This window comes from Lutra lutra, chromosome 6 (genome assembly GCF_902655055.1).
Source record: "Lutra lutra chromosome 6, mLutLut1.2, whole genome shotgun sequence".
NCBI lineage: Eukaryota > Metazoa > Chordata > Mammalia > Carnivora > Mustelidae > Lutra > Lutra lutra.
The window spans coordinates 20,018,154-20,035,456 of NC_062283.1; the positions used below are offsets into that span (position 1 = coordinate 20,018,154).

General features: G+C 43.3%; 2 protein-coding genes across 3 annotated transcripts in view; both read right to left on the reverse strand.

The window, feature by feature from the left end:
- DSP (desmoplakin) overlaps positions 1 to 17,303 on the reverse strand; it is a 47,654-nt gene that overhangs the window by 16,865 nt on the left and 13,486 nt on the right. For both annotated transcript variants that reach the window (XM_047733359.1, XM_047733358.1), the window contains exons 3-12: positions 15,163 to 15,311; positions 14,265 to 14,439; positions 10,832 to 10,960; positions 9,616 to 9,666; positions 8,285 to 8,446; positions 7,643 to 7,747; positions 6,668 to 6,763; positions 6,003 to 6,128; positions 5,526 to 5,678; positions 3,602 to 3,756 (exon numbers count right to left, since the gene is read on the reverse strand). In XM_047733359.1, the coding sequence (XP_047589315.1) occupies positions 3,602 to 3,756; positions 5,526 to 5,678; positions 6,003 to 6,128; positions 6,668 to 6,763; positions 7,643 to 7,747; positions 8,285 to 8,446; positions 9,616 to 9,666; positions 10,832 to 10,960; positions 14,265 to 14,439; positions 15,163 to 15,311 (1,301 nt within the window). The remainder of the gene's footprint in view (positions 1 to 3,601; positions 3,757 to 5,525; positions 5,679 to 6,002; positions 6,129 to 6,667; positions 6,764 to 7,642; positions 7,748 to 8,284; positions 8,447 to 9,615; positions 9,667 to 10,831; positions 10,961 to 14,264; positions 14,440 to 15,162; positions 15,312 to 17,303) is intronic.
- On the reverse strand, positions 1,345 to 2,832 carry LOC125102304 (proline-rich nuclear receptor coactivator 1-like). Its single transcript, XM_047733360.1, has one exon. It carries the CDS (start codon positions 2,678 to 2,680, stop codon positions 1,697 to 1,699), a length of 984 nt encoding a protein of 327 aa, XP_047589316.1. The 5' UTR covers positions 2,681 to 2,832; the 3' UTR covers positions 1,345 to 1,696.

Sequence of the window (17,303 nt, forward strand, 5' to 3'; positions counted from 1 at the left end):
CCTGCAGGAAATATTAAAGGAGACTCTTCGTGCACAAAGAAGAGACAAAAAGTCACAAATGCAAGAAAGAATCCGAGAACATCTCCAGAAACAATGACAAAACAAGTAATAAAATGGCAATAAATACAAATCTATCAATAATTATTTTGACTGTAAACAGACTAAATGCTCCAATCAAAAGACACAGGGTGTCAGAATGGATTAAAAAAATGAGACCCGGGGCGCCTGGGTGGCTCAGCAGGTTAAAGCCTCTGCCTTCGGCTCAGGTCATGATCCCGGGGTTCTGGGATCAAGCCCCACATCAGGCTCTCTGCTCAGCAGGGAGTCTGCTTCCCTTCCTCTCTCTCTGTCTGTCTGCCTACTTGTGATCTCTGTCTGTCAAATAAATAAATAAAATCTTTAAAAAAAAAAAAAAAATGAGACCCATCTATATGCTTCCTACAAGAGACTTATTTTAGACTGAAAGACACCTGCAGATTGAAAGTGAGGAGGTAGAGAAACATTATGCAAATTAAAAAACATTTATTATGTAAATTTCAAAAGAAAGTCAGAGTAGCAACACTTATATGGGAAAAACTAGACTGTTTTGTTCTTATATTATTTTTATCCTGTTTTGGTCAGGGTCGTAAGGTCCTCATGGAATGATTTTGAATCTGTTTCCTCTATTCCATTATTTGTAAGATCTTGATAAAGATTGTCATTAATTATATTTTTTAAATGTTTGGTAGAATTCACCAATGAAACCATGCGGTCTTGAGCTTTACTGTGCTGGGAGATTTTTAATTCCTAGTTCAGATTTCATTCTTGTGCTCGCTTCGGCAGCACATATACTAAAAATTGGAACGATACAGATTTCATTCTTGTTATTGGTCTAAGAAAATTTCCTATTACTTGGATTCAAGATTCATGATTCACTCTTGGTAACTTGTGCATTTTTAGGAATTATCTCGGTTTTTTTCCTTTTAAGTTATCTGATTTGTTAGTATATAATTCTTTACAGTAATCTGTTAATCATACTACATATTTCTGTAGTTAATTTTTTTTTTTTTAAAGGGGGGGCCAAATTATTATTATATTTAAAAATTTGATCATAACCAATTTTGTTGGCATTAAAATTAGAGGTATTTTCAATTTGAGTGGATAAACCAAAAACCAGAAATTAAGTTTGGTAAAAATGGGAACAGGAGTTTTCCAGTTAATTACAGATTAGAAGGCAGAAATCAATTTAGAGAAACACAGACAAACCCCATGTTTACAATGATTGTTCCACGGATTTAAACTTCAGTAGTGCATTAGTAAACTGTTCACATTTAGATCTTCACCTTGAGATTAGATAGCTGTTTCTTTAAAAAAAAAATCTCATTACCTTGTGCAAATAACTCGGTCTTCCATGTGCCTTAGCACACTTAAAATTTCTCCATTGTATATATACAAAACACCTACCAACTGGTAGGGCAAAATACATACTTTCATAACAAAACTATAATGTACCTCTCAAGTATGAACAATATACACATAATACATGGTATACAGTATTTACAAAATATAAAATATAATACAAGTTGTTTGTAATTTTTTAAACTCATCTTTTGCACTTGTATGTTACAAGGCAAATTTCCATTTCTGTACCAATTTTCTTTTCAAGAGTCCAGGGATTTTGAAAAAACTGTTTTACAGACATACTGCAATCTGAGATCTAAGTTTGAACTTTTAGGAGCGTTTTTAAGTGTACTGCCATCAACTCCCTATTTTGGTTGGAATTTGCAATAGTGCTTCCCATCCAGTGACTAGGAGGCTTTGGAAGAACACTAGGAGAAGGTGGATCACTAAACTTTGCCCCAGCATAATTTTCCTTTTGGTTCACTTCAGTTAGAAATGCTGATTTCTTCAAATGCATATTTTTAATGTTCTCAGTATTTTTAAAAGGCTTTTTTCCTTGCTTCTGGAGTAAATCAGATGAAACAGAATCCTGCCAAAAGTTATTTTCATTTCTTTTTGCAGAGGTGATCTTGGTTAGTGGTAAGTTATATTTGCTTTTCTGTCTGTTTATCTTTGGTTGTTCACACAAGTGTATACCATGAACAAGCTGGCCGTGGGGAATGGCAATTTTCTCCGATTTTCCCATCTTTGATTTTAAAACCTCTCTTCTGAACAAGGGCTGGCCGGGCGCCGCGGGCGGCAGCTGGCCGGGGAAAGGGCTCGCTTCCTCAGTTTGGGTTGCGGCCGCAGAACCTGGGGCCAAACTGGCCGCCTGGTCCGGGACTTCCTGCGCCCCGCTCGGGCCCGTCGCGGGGCTCCGCCCGCCCTCGAGGCTCGGCCGGTGCTGCTGGTACTGATGGAAGCGGCTGGGCAGCTGCCCCGCCGGGCTGGCCCGTACCCTCTTCTTTCGCCGCTTCTTTGGCGCTGCCCGAGGGGTGCCTCCCGCCGTAGCTAGACTACAGTTGGACAGAGGTGCAGGGGCGCGAGGCTGTGGGGTCAGACAGGGACCGTCTCCCCGGAGGAAGTGAGGGAGGAAAAGGGTGGGGGGCAGTGCCCGGGGGTCCGGGATCCGGGGTAAAGGCGGCGGGGCCGTGGTCACCATCGGGAGGGCCCCGAAGTAACCACGGGTGGAAAAGCCCAGAGACGCAAAGCGGCCGCCCAGGACAAGTGGCTCCCGCTGGGGGACGGAGACGACGGTCATAGCTCTAGGAGGAAAGTGGCTCAGCAAGAAGAAAAGGAGGAAGTGAAGCCAGCGATCACAGGGCGGCGGCGGCGGCTGCTGCTGCTAAGAGAGCCCGAGTGGAGCTCGGACCATGGTTCGGGCGGTGGCGGCGCAGCAACAAAAACCTGTAGTTAATTTTTATACTGTTTTCTCTTCCATTTCTAATTTTGATTTTTGAGTCTTCTCTCTTTTTTTCCCCTTAGCTACTGTAGTTAAAGTACTGCTAATTTTGTTTCTCTTTTTAGAAAAACTGATCATCAACTTTCAATATTATGTTATTGTTTATTCTAGTCTTTATTTATTTCTGTTTTTCTTTGTTCTTTCCTTCCTCTACTAATTTCAGCTGAGTTTCTTCTTTTTCTAGTTCCCTGTGGTATAATGTTGTTTACTTGAACTTTTTTCTTAATACCAGCATTTATAGATAAATTTTACTATTATATCTCCTTTTGCTGCATCCCATAGGTTTGGAATATTGTGGAGTTTTTCTTTTGCTTTGAGACATATTTTGGTTTGCTGTTTGATTTCTAATTTGGGCACTGCTTGGGCAGTACTGCATTGTTTAATTTTGTTTGTCTAATTGTTTGTTTGTTTAATTGTCTAATTTTGCCACTGCTTGGGCAGTACTGTATTGTTTAATATTTACATATTAAATATTCAGTATTTAAAAAAATATTTCCTCCAGCCCCCATACAGTCAGACATTCTCTTTTACCTTCCTAAAAAAACTACAGTTCATCAACATAAAGTTGCATGACAATGCAAGGGACCTTCCTGAAGCTCATTTTTTCAAGGGAGGGGATTTTTGTGAAAAAGGGCATGTCTGTGTTTCTTGTACAAGCATTTGCCCTATTTTTCCACACTCACATTCATGTCGTGGCTACCAGAAACTTCAACAACTTACTTGCATGAGAGGTCTACGGCCAGAGGGTTTGGAGGAGGGATAATCAGACCAACGGAAGGGACGAGCATGTCCACGCCTCCAGGACCCGTCACATACCACTTGCTGCGCTCATTATTGTCCTTCAAGATGCACTCATCCCCTTTGTGTACGATTTTCTGTAAGGCAAGCGGCCCCATGTTTTGGCTTTACTCATGAGTACACACGATTATCTTTTTTTCTCAAAGAAAGAACTAGAGATAAAACTGTACAAACCATTTGAGCTTTCACCTTATTATTTTTCTTTTTCTATTTTATTTTTTAAAAATAGGCTCCACGCTCAGCATGGGGCTTGAACTCACAACAGTGACAACAAGGCCCAGGCTGAAATCAAGAGTCAGATGCTTAACTGACTGAGCCACCCAGGTGACCCTTATTATTTTTCTTTAAATGAAGATCATCTTTATACATTCCAACAATACTGATGCATTAAACAATGCACAAGAGCCTAAAGCTGTCTATAGTGATTTAGGTAAAGTATCTTTCCAAAGAAAGCCCAGAGAATCCATTTATAGAGTGAGAAATCATTTCATAAAGCAAAAGCTCACCCCATAGCTTTCCTATTTTTGTGAGTTCATATTTTACATATTAGATCTACGATGTGGCACTCACTTGGCGTGTGTACTCTCTCTTAAAATTTAGAAGTAAAAACAAGAAATTCTGGCATCAGGTCCCCAGAAAAACAACTTTCTAAATTAACTTCACCATCGGAACACCTCACTTTCTAAATTAACTCCCTGGCTTCTTGAAAGGGGTACACTTTGAATATGACAACTCTCCTCACTGGTAAAATGTAATGAGCTTGATATTTACGTATTTCAACCTCTATTTCGACTTCTCCTCTCCATGCAAGTTCTTAAAATATTTCTTCCTGCCAGAATAAACTCCACTGTTTTACAACACTCATCTAAGCAACTGATGTTTCTTAAACCCTCCGTAATTCTTATAAGAAATCCGAGCTGTGGGGGCCCCTGGGTGGCTCAGTGGGTTAAAACCTCTGCCTTCGGCTCAGGTCATGATCCCAGGGTCCTGGGATCGAGTCCCGCATGCGGCTCTCTGCTCAGCAGGGAGCCTGCTTCCTCCTCTCTCTCTGCCTGCCTCTCTGCCTCCTTGTGATCTCTGTCTGTCAAATAAATAAATAAAATCTTAAAAAAAAAAAAAAAGAAATCAGAGCTGGGGGAATTACACAAATAATTAGTAAAACCAAGTCATCGTTCCATATAGATGCTTGTAGGTACTACAGAGCCCACAATTTGATGTGTTCTGTGATGACAGAAAATCTTTACTGATAGTCACTTCCCCTGCAGCATAATGGTCATATCTCTCATTTCTTTTATGTCAGAAATTAAAAGAGATTTCAAGAAACTTAAAGATTTTAGAATTTAAGATTTAAAGGGTACTCACAGGTAAAGTTTTGCGTATTAGTAGAAGAGAAGTATTAAGACTTAAAATGAATAGTCTAGGGGTGCCTGGGTGGCTCAGTCCGTTAAGCATCTGCCTTAGGTTCAGGTCATGATCCCAGGGTCCTGGCAAGCCACCCCCCAACTTGTGTGGCTCCCTGCTCAGTGAGGAGTCTGTCCCCCCACCGCCCCTCCTCCCGCTTCTGCTCCCTCTGGTCTTTCAAAGAAATAAAATCTTTACCAAAAAAAATTTTTTAAATTAAAATTAAAATTAAATAGCCCATAAATACTCGCTGTCCTAAAGACTCTACTAAGGACTCTGGACAGAGCTGCTGCATTTCCACGGCTTGCTGCTTTGTGTATGAAAGAAAGGTATTTACTGTGCTGCCCACTGAAACCTGGATTAAACTCTCCTCCCTCTATTGGCAAAACTCTCAGTGTAAAGAAAGGGAAAAACTTGGGCTTCACCCCCAAATAACGGTGCCCACCTGGTCTTGTTTGTAGTCACAGAGAGCCCTGAGAATAATGGGTTTGTTGCTCCTATAGTCCGGGTTCCGTGGTTTCAGCTGCACGATCTTCTTGGACTTGTTGACCAAGTTCTGTACCTGACGCTTGTATTCGAGGATTTTCTCTCGTTCTTTCTGCAATTGCAAATAAGATCATATTTTCATCACGCCGATACTCTGTGAATGTCACAGAAGACCTGCAAGGGACATCAGCCTAGCCGCTACGACATGACAGATGAGACATCGCTAGCATGGCATGAGCTCCAAAAAGCCACAAACTACCCCCTCTGCAGGGACTTTTAGCCACTTCAGAAGCTACAGAGCCCGGAAGTAAGTGGGCTGGAAAGAACGTCATTGCGTGAAAAGCCTAAGGGGCTAGAATTTGAAGCATGCTTTTTCCCAAAGGAACGTCCACATCAAGTAATCAGTATTCTCTCTGTTTCCGTTTGGCGATGGTACCTCCAGCTCCTTGATCTGGTCCAGCAGGCGCTGCAGGGGCATGTTCTTGTCACAGGGGTACTTCTTTCTGATGGAGTCCTGAAGGCCTTTCAGGTAGGCTTCAGTTGACTGGGCCTCTTCAAAGAACTGTCGAAGAAGAGCGTGACAGTCGTTAAGCGTCTGCCTTCGGCTCAGGTCATGATCCCAGGGTCCTGGGATCAAGCCCCACCTAAGGCTCCCTGCTCGGTGGGAAGCCTGCTTCTCCCTCTCCCACACCCCCTGCTTGCGTTCCCTCTCTCTCTGTCTCTCTCAGTCAAATAAATAAAATCTTGAGAAAAATAAAGATGATAAATAAAGATGAGCATGATCGCGTGTTCATGAAAAGGCACTCAGTAAGCAGCAACGTCTAGTATTTCCTACTATTTCCAGTACTTCCAGATCACAGACTACCTTTCTGGGGTCTAGTTAACAGGTGGCTAAAGAAACAGTATTAAGTCATGTGACAGTAAGAGCCATCTGAAGGACAGGTGCCCAGGTCACCAATCTATGCTCCTCTAAACTGAAAGCCAATAAGTGGTATTTGTAAAATATTTCCAAGGTTGTTTTCAGTGCTTTTACAAAATACATTCCAAAAAATAAGGTATTAGGACCTACACGACAATTAAATTACAACTAAGCATAAAAACCTGAAAGTAGGCAGCATTTTCTTTGAGGTGAACGTCAATGCACTTGGTGATCTGAAGAATCCAGCTCCACTGAGTCTGAAGAGTGTCCATATAGGCCTGAAGCAAGAAAACATCCGCCGTCACATCACCGCTCAGGCATATAAGGACATCCGTCCTTTCACAGGTATGTAACCCCAGCAAAATCTACAAAACATTTCTTTATCGAATACCCACTCAAGCAAACGTTTTTCTAAAGAGTGAAAACAGAACTTCCCAACAGGGAACTCGGTATGGTAGCGATTCAACCTAAAAACCAGTTTTAGCAAATAGATACCATTAGGAGTATTGGTCAAAATACTCACTCAAATGGCATAGCTACTGACTAATCAGAATTAGAGCAGACACTAGAGACAGAACCGTCACAGGGCTGCTCCAAGGCACCCTGTCCCTATTCTGCTGCTAGACGATGGGTATGTCCGAGGAACCCATGCAGAGAGCTTAAGGGTCTTAAGGCAGTGACTCTCACCAACTGATAGGAAAACACTTTGTTTTGTTCTTTAACAACCAGTACGGCCATACCAATTGATGTCATACCAGCTAATGTCAGCCTTGAGCACAGCCTACAGATGGCAGACTCTGCAGGGCAGAGATCAGCAAGCCAGGGCCACATCTGGCCCACTGCCTACATTTATAAATAAAGTTTTATTGGAACGCAGCCATGCTCCTTCACTTATATATTATTATGGTTGCTTTCACACTATAATGACAGAGTCACATAATTTCAACAGAAACCAAATGGTCTGCAAACCTAAAATGTGTATTATTTGGTCCTTTCCAGAAAAGCTTGCCAACCTCCAGTCTAGGGTGTTGATCCCAAAATATATAAAATAAACTCGTCATGGCTTTATGACAGATAAAAATCATTGATCTAGATAGTCTTTACCAAAAGTTCCCTTTTTTTTCTCTAATAAAAATTATAAATCACATGAAGCCTACCTCAATTTTGTCTGAAGCCGGATGCTGATTGAGGACAAGCTGGTCACTTTCTTGTTTAAGTTTATTGAGCTCTTTTTCCTTAACCTCCAGTTGGCTCATGCGTATCTGTAAATGAGAAAAAAACCGACCCTTCAGAGCAAGTCACCATTAGCCTTCCAGCATTTCTGCCATATTCAAGGGAAGTCAGAACTCAAAACTGCGCTGCGGAAATGAACAACTCAAAGAATTGTGTTATGGTTTCCTCCAGAATCATAGCATTTTTAAGACCAAAAAGAATGTCTGAGGTCATCCAGTACCTGGCAGAGGGCACACTGGTGACATTTCTTGTCCAAATCCACACAGGTAAAGGAAGTAAAGGGACAGTGAGAAGTAACACGGGGATTTTCTAATTCTAGGTTTTAATCCCCCCTCCTACTGTGCTACCCACACTCTGGGATATCAGAATGCCTGATGACCCTCTCTACGGGCTTCCGGGATGTTAAGCAATGCACCGCCTCTCTAGAGTCCCTGAAAAGCTTCCAGAAAGGAATGGCTCTCCGCAACCACTTCAGCAGAAGCTGGATTCCAAGTAGGTGATTGAGATCATCCCCATCCATCCCTAGGCAGGAGCCTCACGTCTACGGCCGGGAGGGGCGAGCTTACAGAGAAGGCCTCCTGCTTCTGGGCGATGTTGGTGTTGCGGTCACTCCAGTCGTACAGAAGCTCCTCCTCCTCGCAGTCATTGATCCACATGATCTCTCGGGATGTGGCCTGGATGATGTTCTGCAGCTGCCGCAGGTGATCCATCCTCTCGAAGGACGCTTTCTGCACGGGAAGTTCAAAAGCAGCGTTAGGGTGACAGCAGGCACGTTAATGGGATTCTCTGCAGATTCCAAAGATTGGTCTGTGTGGTCCCTTTTGCCAAAAAATAATTAATTAATCAATCAATCAATTAAATCACATGAACCAATAAAATGTTCAGTGACCCCCTAGTATGTAAAAAAGGCCCATCCAAACTTATGACGAACAAGGGAGCAATTTTAGATTATTGGAAGAGCCTAATTCAGAAGGATCTTGACCCAGACACTGAGGTTTGGGTTCAATAATTAGTTTCAGATTACAAAGGGAAAATTCGAATCTTAAAAAGATAAATCAAGCTTTTCCTGCCCTCTTCCGCACCCCCAAAATTCAAGGGACTGTCAGCCACGGCCAGACCTAATAGGACACTTGTGTCACTGCTAGTTACACTATTTAAAAAGGATCACCGCCAGGGCACCTGGGTGGCTATGTCAGTTGAGCGTCCCACTCTTGATCACTCATGATCTCGGGGTCCTGGGATCAAGTCCCGAGTCAGGCTCTGCACCCAGCAGGGAATCCGCTTGAGGCTTCTCTCTCTCTCCCTCTCCCCCTGCCTTTCCCCTGATTCACGCTCTCGCTCTCTCTGTCTCTCTCTCAAAAATTAAATAAATCTTTAAAATCAATCAATAAATGCAAAGGATCACTACCAAAAGGAAATACTGAAAAGGTGAAGGTGACACAAATTGGTTAAAAAAAAAAAAAAAAAAAAGACAACAGCTCTTCTTCTTACCAGACCAGTGAACTGATTCCCACTTTGTCATAAAATGGTGATGATGGTCTAAGAAACCCCTCTCTGGGGAAAACGAGTCTTATTTTTGCTTATACTTCAAAAAAAAAAGGCTGCACGTCACAAGTGGAAAAGCTTTATTTCTTTAACTCTAAGTACTTAAAATAGGCGCTATCTACGTGACTCTCAACTTACGATAGAACAGCACCAGGTACTGTTTTCAGAAAACAGTCTTCTAACACTCACTTCTCAAGGAAACCGGCCCGGAGACCTGGAAGTAGCATCTCCAGGCACCGCGCATATACCCAGCTACTCCCACGGCCGTCAGGTTCCTCTCGCCCAGGCGGGCTCCATTTTAATGGAACGGAACCAGACTGAACACAAAGACTTCGGGAGTCAGTTAGCTTACCAGCAGGTTTTCATACTCCTCCTCCAACTGGTAGATGGCAGATTTCTCCCGCTAGAAGAAGACAAACAGTGAGTAATTATTTAATTCCCCTTGTGGGTGTGTATACCAACCGCAGCCCTTCTGAACCTCCCTTTTGTCAGATAACGACTTCAGATCACTTGGTAGAAAGAAGTGTTTGTTCTATAGAAACTTTTACCCACAGAGACCTTTTCCAGGTTGGACTTGAAGGCAACCCTCTCCCCGCGCTGGCCCGGTGGTACCATCCCCACAAAGTAAAGGGCCGATCACTGTCACTTGAGGACTCACTTGTTTAAAAATGTTAAGTTTGACAATATAATTTAGAACTCCCCAGATCTTAGAGAAAAGAGGGAGAAATTTGGTCAGAGACTTAGGGGGACAAAAGTAAGGGGAGAAAAAAAAGGCAATACAAGTGAGGATGAGTATCTCTGGTCAAAGTAAAAAAAAAAAAAAAAAAAGAGGGATTTAAAAGCATGGAGACCTGGGTGGGAACCCGGCACTAAAAACCAGGTGATTATAAAAACTTAAAAAAAAAGGGGGGGGTGCGCCTGGGTGGCTCAGTTGGTTAACCACTGCCTTCAGCTAAGGTCATGATCCCAGGGTCCTAGGATTGAGTCCTTGCTCGGCAGGGAGCCTACTTCTCCCTCCGCCTCTGCCGGCCACTCTGCCTGCTTGTGTGCCCTCTCTCTCTCTCTGGGACAAATAAATAAATAAACAAATAAATTCTTTTAAAAAAATAATAAAAAAATAAAAACCAGGTGATTATTTCATGATGCAATTCTGGACCCAGCTTCAAGGAAGAGTGTCAGTAAGAGATATGTAGGAAAGGATTTGCCAAGCCCACAAAACTCTACAATTGCTGTGCTCTATTTGAAGAGATGCTCTGCTTGCTGAAAACAACAAACAAAAAACCCCACCATCCCCCCACCTCAAAAACACTCATCTACAAACTATGCACAAAACCACGTGGGTACGCCCTTTGCCTTTTGCTTACGTCTTCCTTAAGAGTTAACACAATCTCTACTAGGTCTACCCGAGTCCACGTCCCCATTTATGAAATGGGATTTTTAGAAATTTCCAGTCCGTTGGGGGAGAAATCTTAGGCTAATGTCTCAGCCAAAAATGCCCAGGATTGAGGAACGACACAATGCTTCTGTATGCTTTTCCAAGACTCGACAACTGAAACATCTCCAAGTACCAGGTCGGCTTTGATCTTGTCCAGCTGCCAGCGGTAGTCCCCAATGGCATTGTGGATGCTCCTGTGGCTGTCGATGTGCTGCTCCACGGAGGCCAGGTCCACGCCCCAGGCCACCATGTCCATCTCCGCCTGCCGGGGGAAAGAGAGCGTGCCTTCATGCCCGATGCTTTAGGTCTGACTCACCCTACCCCCCGCGTCAGGGGTCTGAGAACTAAGGGACATACATAACTTCCATTCCAATAAAACTGAAGATGTATATATTCAGTATTTTCGAAACCAAAAAAAATTGTGTAAAGGCTTGGAACTCTCAAACAGAGAACGGGGCTGGTCCAATACCTCCCCCAAGTTGTTGAACCCCAGTTCAACATGGCTGAGGAGAGATGATGGGGGAACGAGATTCCTGAAAGCTAGATCATGTCCTCTGAGGGGGGAAAGCAAAAAATCTACCTGTGTACAAGTGGGGTGTGTGTGTGTATGTGTGTGTAATAGGTGTGCATATCTACGTATGACACATTAGAAATTACTGACAGAAGTTTCTATACACAGTCATTTTCAGCCGTGAGATAGTTCATTAAGCTTAGTCATGTCCCAAGCTAAACAGCCTACCTAAACATACTTTGCATTGTTTATTCCTTTAAATTGTTTTGATCCCTGTAATTGTCAACTCTTTAAATTCAGTGTTTACCATTATCTTTCAGGATGCCGAACTCTCTATAGCCCATTTCAAAGAGAAGTTGCTACAGAGCATACTAAAAGCTCATTTCAATTAACGCTGGCAATATTAAGATGGTGGGTGTATGTGAGCTCTTTAAAAATTAAATCTGACTCCCTTTCCAATTTGAGTCTCCCCTACTTTGAATTTAAGAACACCCCATAATAAGAATCAAGCATTCTGTTCCACAAGACTATCAGCTCATCTGTCTTTCGCATGAGCTCATGTAAATTTCCAAATCACCTGTGTCATCTCTTAGACATGCCAAGGGCAAACATTCCAGTCTGGCATTGCGGCAAGAACATAACACACATTGTTCTAAGCCACATCCATGTCCTAATACACTTGGCAAGCCTTCAGAGAGGGGAGCCATTTCAGCCAGACTGCCGAAAGTTACCTAGGACTTTGACCTTTCTCTTCCTCAGCCCACTGGGGCTTTAAAGCAGAAACAGGTAAGTGCACTTGGGAAGTTAATGAGATGACCAGGCTCCCATGCCCGCCCCTCATTACCAGCCAGGGGTGCAGTATCTGACCCGTCCATCAGCAGAAGCACAAATCAGGGAAACAAAACAAAAGCCTGGCACAGCAGATGTGTGACTGCCTACTGATCATGGCGAGGGACACTGCTCCCTTATCAGCTGGTCTGGCCTGCAGCTCAGTCCCTCGGGGGGAGTGAGAAAGAATGCGGGCTATGCTTGGGGGAAGAAGGATAAGAGGGAAAGGGCCCCAGAGAAACCCAGAGCAAACGGGCAGGAAGAGATCCAACAACTTTTAGTTCCCTTGAAACCCTGGAGGCCAGCTGATCTGAAGAGCTACGCTCATGAATTGCACCTATTAAAAAAACACTCCCCTACCTGACACAAAACTGAGTCCACGAGAGGATGCCATTTCCCAAAACTTAAAAAATGTTGAGCCTTCGCAACAAGGGAGTGTCACGAACCTACACCCAACATGCATGCAGAAAATGACCAATTATGAGCTGTCCTTTCATGTAACTGTCATACTGACTAAGAAGAAATTAAGGGATTGGATGTTTCCTAAGTAATTTGGTTTAAAGGTGGTCTCACCTAACATCACTTACATACGATGTAGTTTAAGCCCCATCAGCTCTGCCAAGCCTTCTTTTCAGGGCTCCCTTCCTTCCCCAAGGACTGGAGCACCACCCCTCCCCCAGCCCTATCTGCTCAGGATTTTATCACAGCTCAAATAGCAATTAACCCTGCATGCTCTGGACAGAAATGTGGCGTGTGGGTGTCCAGGTTTTCGTCAATAATATCCACTTTCAGAATTTCTGAACACTCACTTTCTGGTATGGTGCCAGTACATATAGAAGAGTTCTAGAAATGTGTGTTCAAAGGTCAAAGGGAATCTGAAAACTAGGACTCTAGTCTGGTTTCTGGGATTACAACTGACTTTTCTCTTCTAGAAGCCCTACCTTCTGTGATAGTGCCGCACCGTCTTTATAACACGGAGGGGGAAAGCTTAACTAACTGAATGAATGAACATGTAGACTCATAAACCCACTTAGGAAAGAACACATCCCCCAAAATCTCGAGTGGCTGAGAAACTTTAGAACCGCTGCTCAACTGGGCCAACGACAAACAGTAAGACCAAAGCTTCTTACGACCATGACCACATGGCACCACCAACGATGTCAGTCCGATCAATCAACCTAACACATCCCCCCTCTCCGAAGAAGGATGGTTGTTCATCAGCAGGTGGTTTGCATGATACAATTCCCAGCGACGAGATTATGGCGTATTTCTAATGCCACCTGTTCATTAAAGGGCATAATGACCACATAAAACAACAAAACAATAATTAGCAGGGGAAACACTTTGTAGAAACTGCCATGGCGGGGAAAGGCTCAGCATAGACTCCAGTCGCCATTATTTCGCTCCCCTCCCACACCCGTGCCATAAGGGTTGTCCAAGAACAACCAACACCTCAAAAATATGAGGGAAGCAACTGATGAGCCCAAACCAGAATATCCGGTTTTACCGTTTCCAGCTCTTGGATTTACCATTTTAAATGCACCTCCACAACACGTTTTTTTAAGTACCTATCACTAACACAGATGAGGTCACGTACCATTCAGATAGAACAATGAGGTTTTTTGGCGCATAAAGGCCAACACATTTTCAGGTTGTGAATGGTAAGAGCTAGACATTTAAAATCTACTAATTAAATTATACCTAAGTGTTACCTGTGAGAGTTTTATCCAGAAAACCATGAGGATCCTTCCCCAAGCCACAAGAGGTGGGGGGGGGAACTGTCGGAAGTTTTATTTATTTCAAAATAGAAGCCTTCGATTTAAATTGTACACAAGGCTGGGCACCTGGGTGGCTCAGTCGGTTAGGTATCCGACTCTTGATTTTGGCTCAGGTCATGATCTCAGGGTTGTGAGATCGAGCCCCACATTGGGCTCCATACTAAACATGGAGCTTGCTTAGGATTCTCAATCTGTCTCTCTTTTCCTCTATCCCTCTATCCCTCCCCGACTTGCTCATGAGTGCGCACCACTTTCTCTCTCTAAAAAATAAAAAATTACAAATAAATTATATATGAGGAAACTACGGAAAATACCAGGTTTCCGCTGCTGGCTGAAATCCCAGACCACGCTGTGGCCAGACCGCAGGGGCTGAGCCTGCCATGTTCTATACCTCTGACACACTCAGGCTTGGAACATTCGAGAACCAACCTCATCAGGAAGGTGCTTACCCTCTGCTGCCTCATCCACCCCAGACATTCGCTGGTGAGGCGCTTGGTGAATTCATCCCAGCCAGAGCCACTCTGACAGGTGTACCCTCCACCACCCTTGGAGCTGGCCCTTCGGACTCGAGGGGCGCTGATGGCTTTATAAAGGGCTCGCATTTGCTCCTGAAGCTGCAGCAGTCTGAAAAGAAAGGAAAACAATCACACTGTTGCAGGAAAACTGCCTATGAGCCCATGTTCTAGGTAAATGTCTCCCTTTCTGAGTCTCCTTCGTTGCCAGGATGGAGGTCACAAATGTTGGATTTGGAGAATTCTTTACCACCTGACTTGAACTGCAATCACATATAAAAACCTCACTATTGTGATGCTCAGGGCCTAAAACATCACAGAAAGTGTAGCTGGCTTTGCCTAACCTGGTAGCACCCTCTGCTTTCCCCCTGAATTTCACCCTGGGAATTTGCCTCGTATCCTGGGCCCCACGTACCATGACAACAAAATCAAGACAACCCGTTTCTGCTTTAAACTGCTTTTCCAACTCTACAGGTCTCATTTTTGTACACATGAAACTGAGCTTAACTTGGTATTGGACCCTTGAAAGTCAAATGCTGTGCCAAAGGCCGTTGCTGCTCCCCAGATGGAAGTCCAGCGAACATTGCGTAACAAACTCAACCCTTCAACATAAGCCGGCTCCTTTGGGCGGGTCTGTCTGATTCTTTTCATGGCAGCCACATAAGATGGAGGCAGTGAGTGCAGTCCATTTGTACACAGTAGCTACAGAACACCAAGCGAAGGGAGCCCTCCCCCTAGAATAGCTGTGCTCCCTTCAAGGGAGGACCTGGGCCATGGGATCGAGCGAAAGTGGGCTTATGATGCCTGCATTTGGGCTCTGGGGTAAAGGCAATACCTCTTCTGATAAGCATCACACGGCTGGCCCATCTGTCGCATCTCTCTGATCAAGCTATCGGTAATTTCCATCTGATCATTGGCCTGGGCAAAACACTCGTCCAGTTCTCTGCTCCGAGCCAGCTGTATTCCATCTCCGTATTTCAGCTCCTAGAGGAAAGAATTCACATGAAGGAAACATGTGGAGAGACAGCTTCACGGGTGTTCACACTAGTGCGGAAAATGCTGGAAAGAGAAGCTTCACTTGTGTCAATGGCAGCAAAAGCTTCTGCTGTGAACTTAACAAAGAGTGTGAGTTTCCATTTTGCACATGACTGCAAAGAATTCCTGCCTGCAAATTACCTTATTAATTTGAGAGAGGTGGGTAAATAGAGGAGGATTCATGAAGCAAAATTTGTGGACCGTATTTTAAATTTTTACTAGTCTTTTAAAAGTGTATTTATAGAACAGTGAGTTTTCCCTTTCTTCAATGTGTTAAATGCTATCTTTCCTATTTACAAACAACATTCAGCCAATGGGAATTTCACTGCGGTAAACATAGTACTATTATGCTAGATAAGGTCTTTTACATATGAACTAAGATTTTCCTCAGTCTTATGAGAACAAAGTTTTTCCATTCTTAAAAAGGAAGCTATCTGGGCGCCTGGGGGGTCCCCCCCTCTCTCTGCCTGCTTCTCTGCCTACTTGTGATCTCTGTCAAATAAATAAATAAAATCTTAAAAAAAAAAAAAAAAGGAAGCTATCTAATTCATTGTCTTGGACCAATCAATCTCCTGCTGACACATGACCCTTATGTGAGATGTCACCTTTGGGGGAGGGGTGATGGGCACACAAGAGTGTCTGTACTATTTTTACAACTTCTTGTGAGGCTATCATTATTTTCAAATTAAAAATTGTTTTAGAAAAGGAAACCGCCCTCTTTTCCCATGCAAAAGCTTGCTGCCACAGGGCCATATAGGAGCTTTCCCTAGAATTTTACATTTGCTGCTTTAATCGGGCTTCAGCCAAATGAACCTTTCTCTTAACAGAAATGGTAGCAAACACACTACATTTCCCTGACGTTATTACACTTCTGTGCACATAAGTAAAAATACACTGAGAACGTGACGCCATGTAAATTTTCGAAACCACATGGAAAGCGTTTCTATAGCCACTACACCTCGTGTCCAGGTCTAGGGCGTGCATGTGTTCAGTCTGAGTTGCAGGAGTTTCCTGTTTTGCTCTAGGTAAAGGAATCACGGCTCTGTGAGAAGGAGTGTGTTGCAAGTCAGAGACTTGAAACGACCCGAACTAGAACCAAGCTCATTTGCCGAGTCCCAAATATCCTTTTACAGGGACTAAAGTGAAGTTATTTTTTTAACTGGGTGAAATAGACCAGAATCCACCCCAAATCTCCAAAATGGAGAAATTAGAACATTAAGATATTCTCCAAACAGAACCTTGCAAATTCACTTGGTTAAAATCCCTCTTTATATTTATTTAAACAGGGGTACTTTGTGATGGGCCAGATCCCCGGTCCGCATCGGGGAGGCTAGAACTCAGTCCCTTCGTGGGGACGTGCAATGAATCGGGGGAAGGAGGGTGAAGGGGTCCATGGCCCCACCACTCTCTAGCCTAGTTTTAGCAAATTTGAATGCTAGCTACAGTGTTTCAAAATAAAAACTTGACACATACAACATCACAGTGTCCAGGATTTCTAAGCCTGTTTCAATGAGAACCTAAGCTAATATCCAGAAATACTGGGAGGTTTTCGTTAAATACTACCATTTTCCTCGATTTTGAATTGCATTTTCTTTTTTTCCCTTTCTTTCTTTCTTCCTTCCTTTTTCTCTTTTTTTCCTTCCTCCCTTCCTTCCTTCCTTCCTTTGTTTCTCAAACAGAATTGTTCTCACAATGTGGTAATTTTTCCTCAAGAAAAAAACTAACTTCTTAAATTGATGGTGTACAACACAAACCCGTGATATACACCAGTCAGGCTGCATTTCTAGGAAAAGAAAGCACTACAATAATCACACAAATAATAATAAATGAGGAGCTGTTGCAAAGCCAAAAGGGTGGGCATCTGTGTAAACATTTGCTGGGGGAAACCCTGGGCAAGCCCTGGTTTCCATTGTTAAACCAACATCACCACTAGGTTAAGAA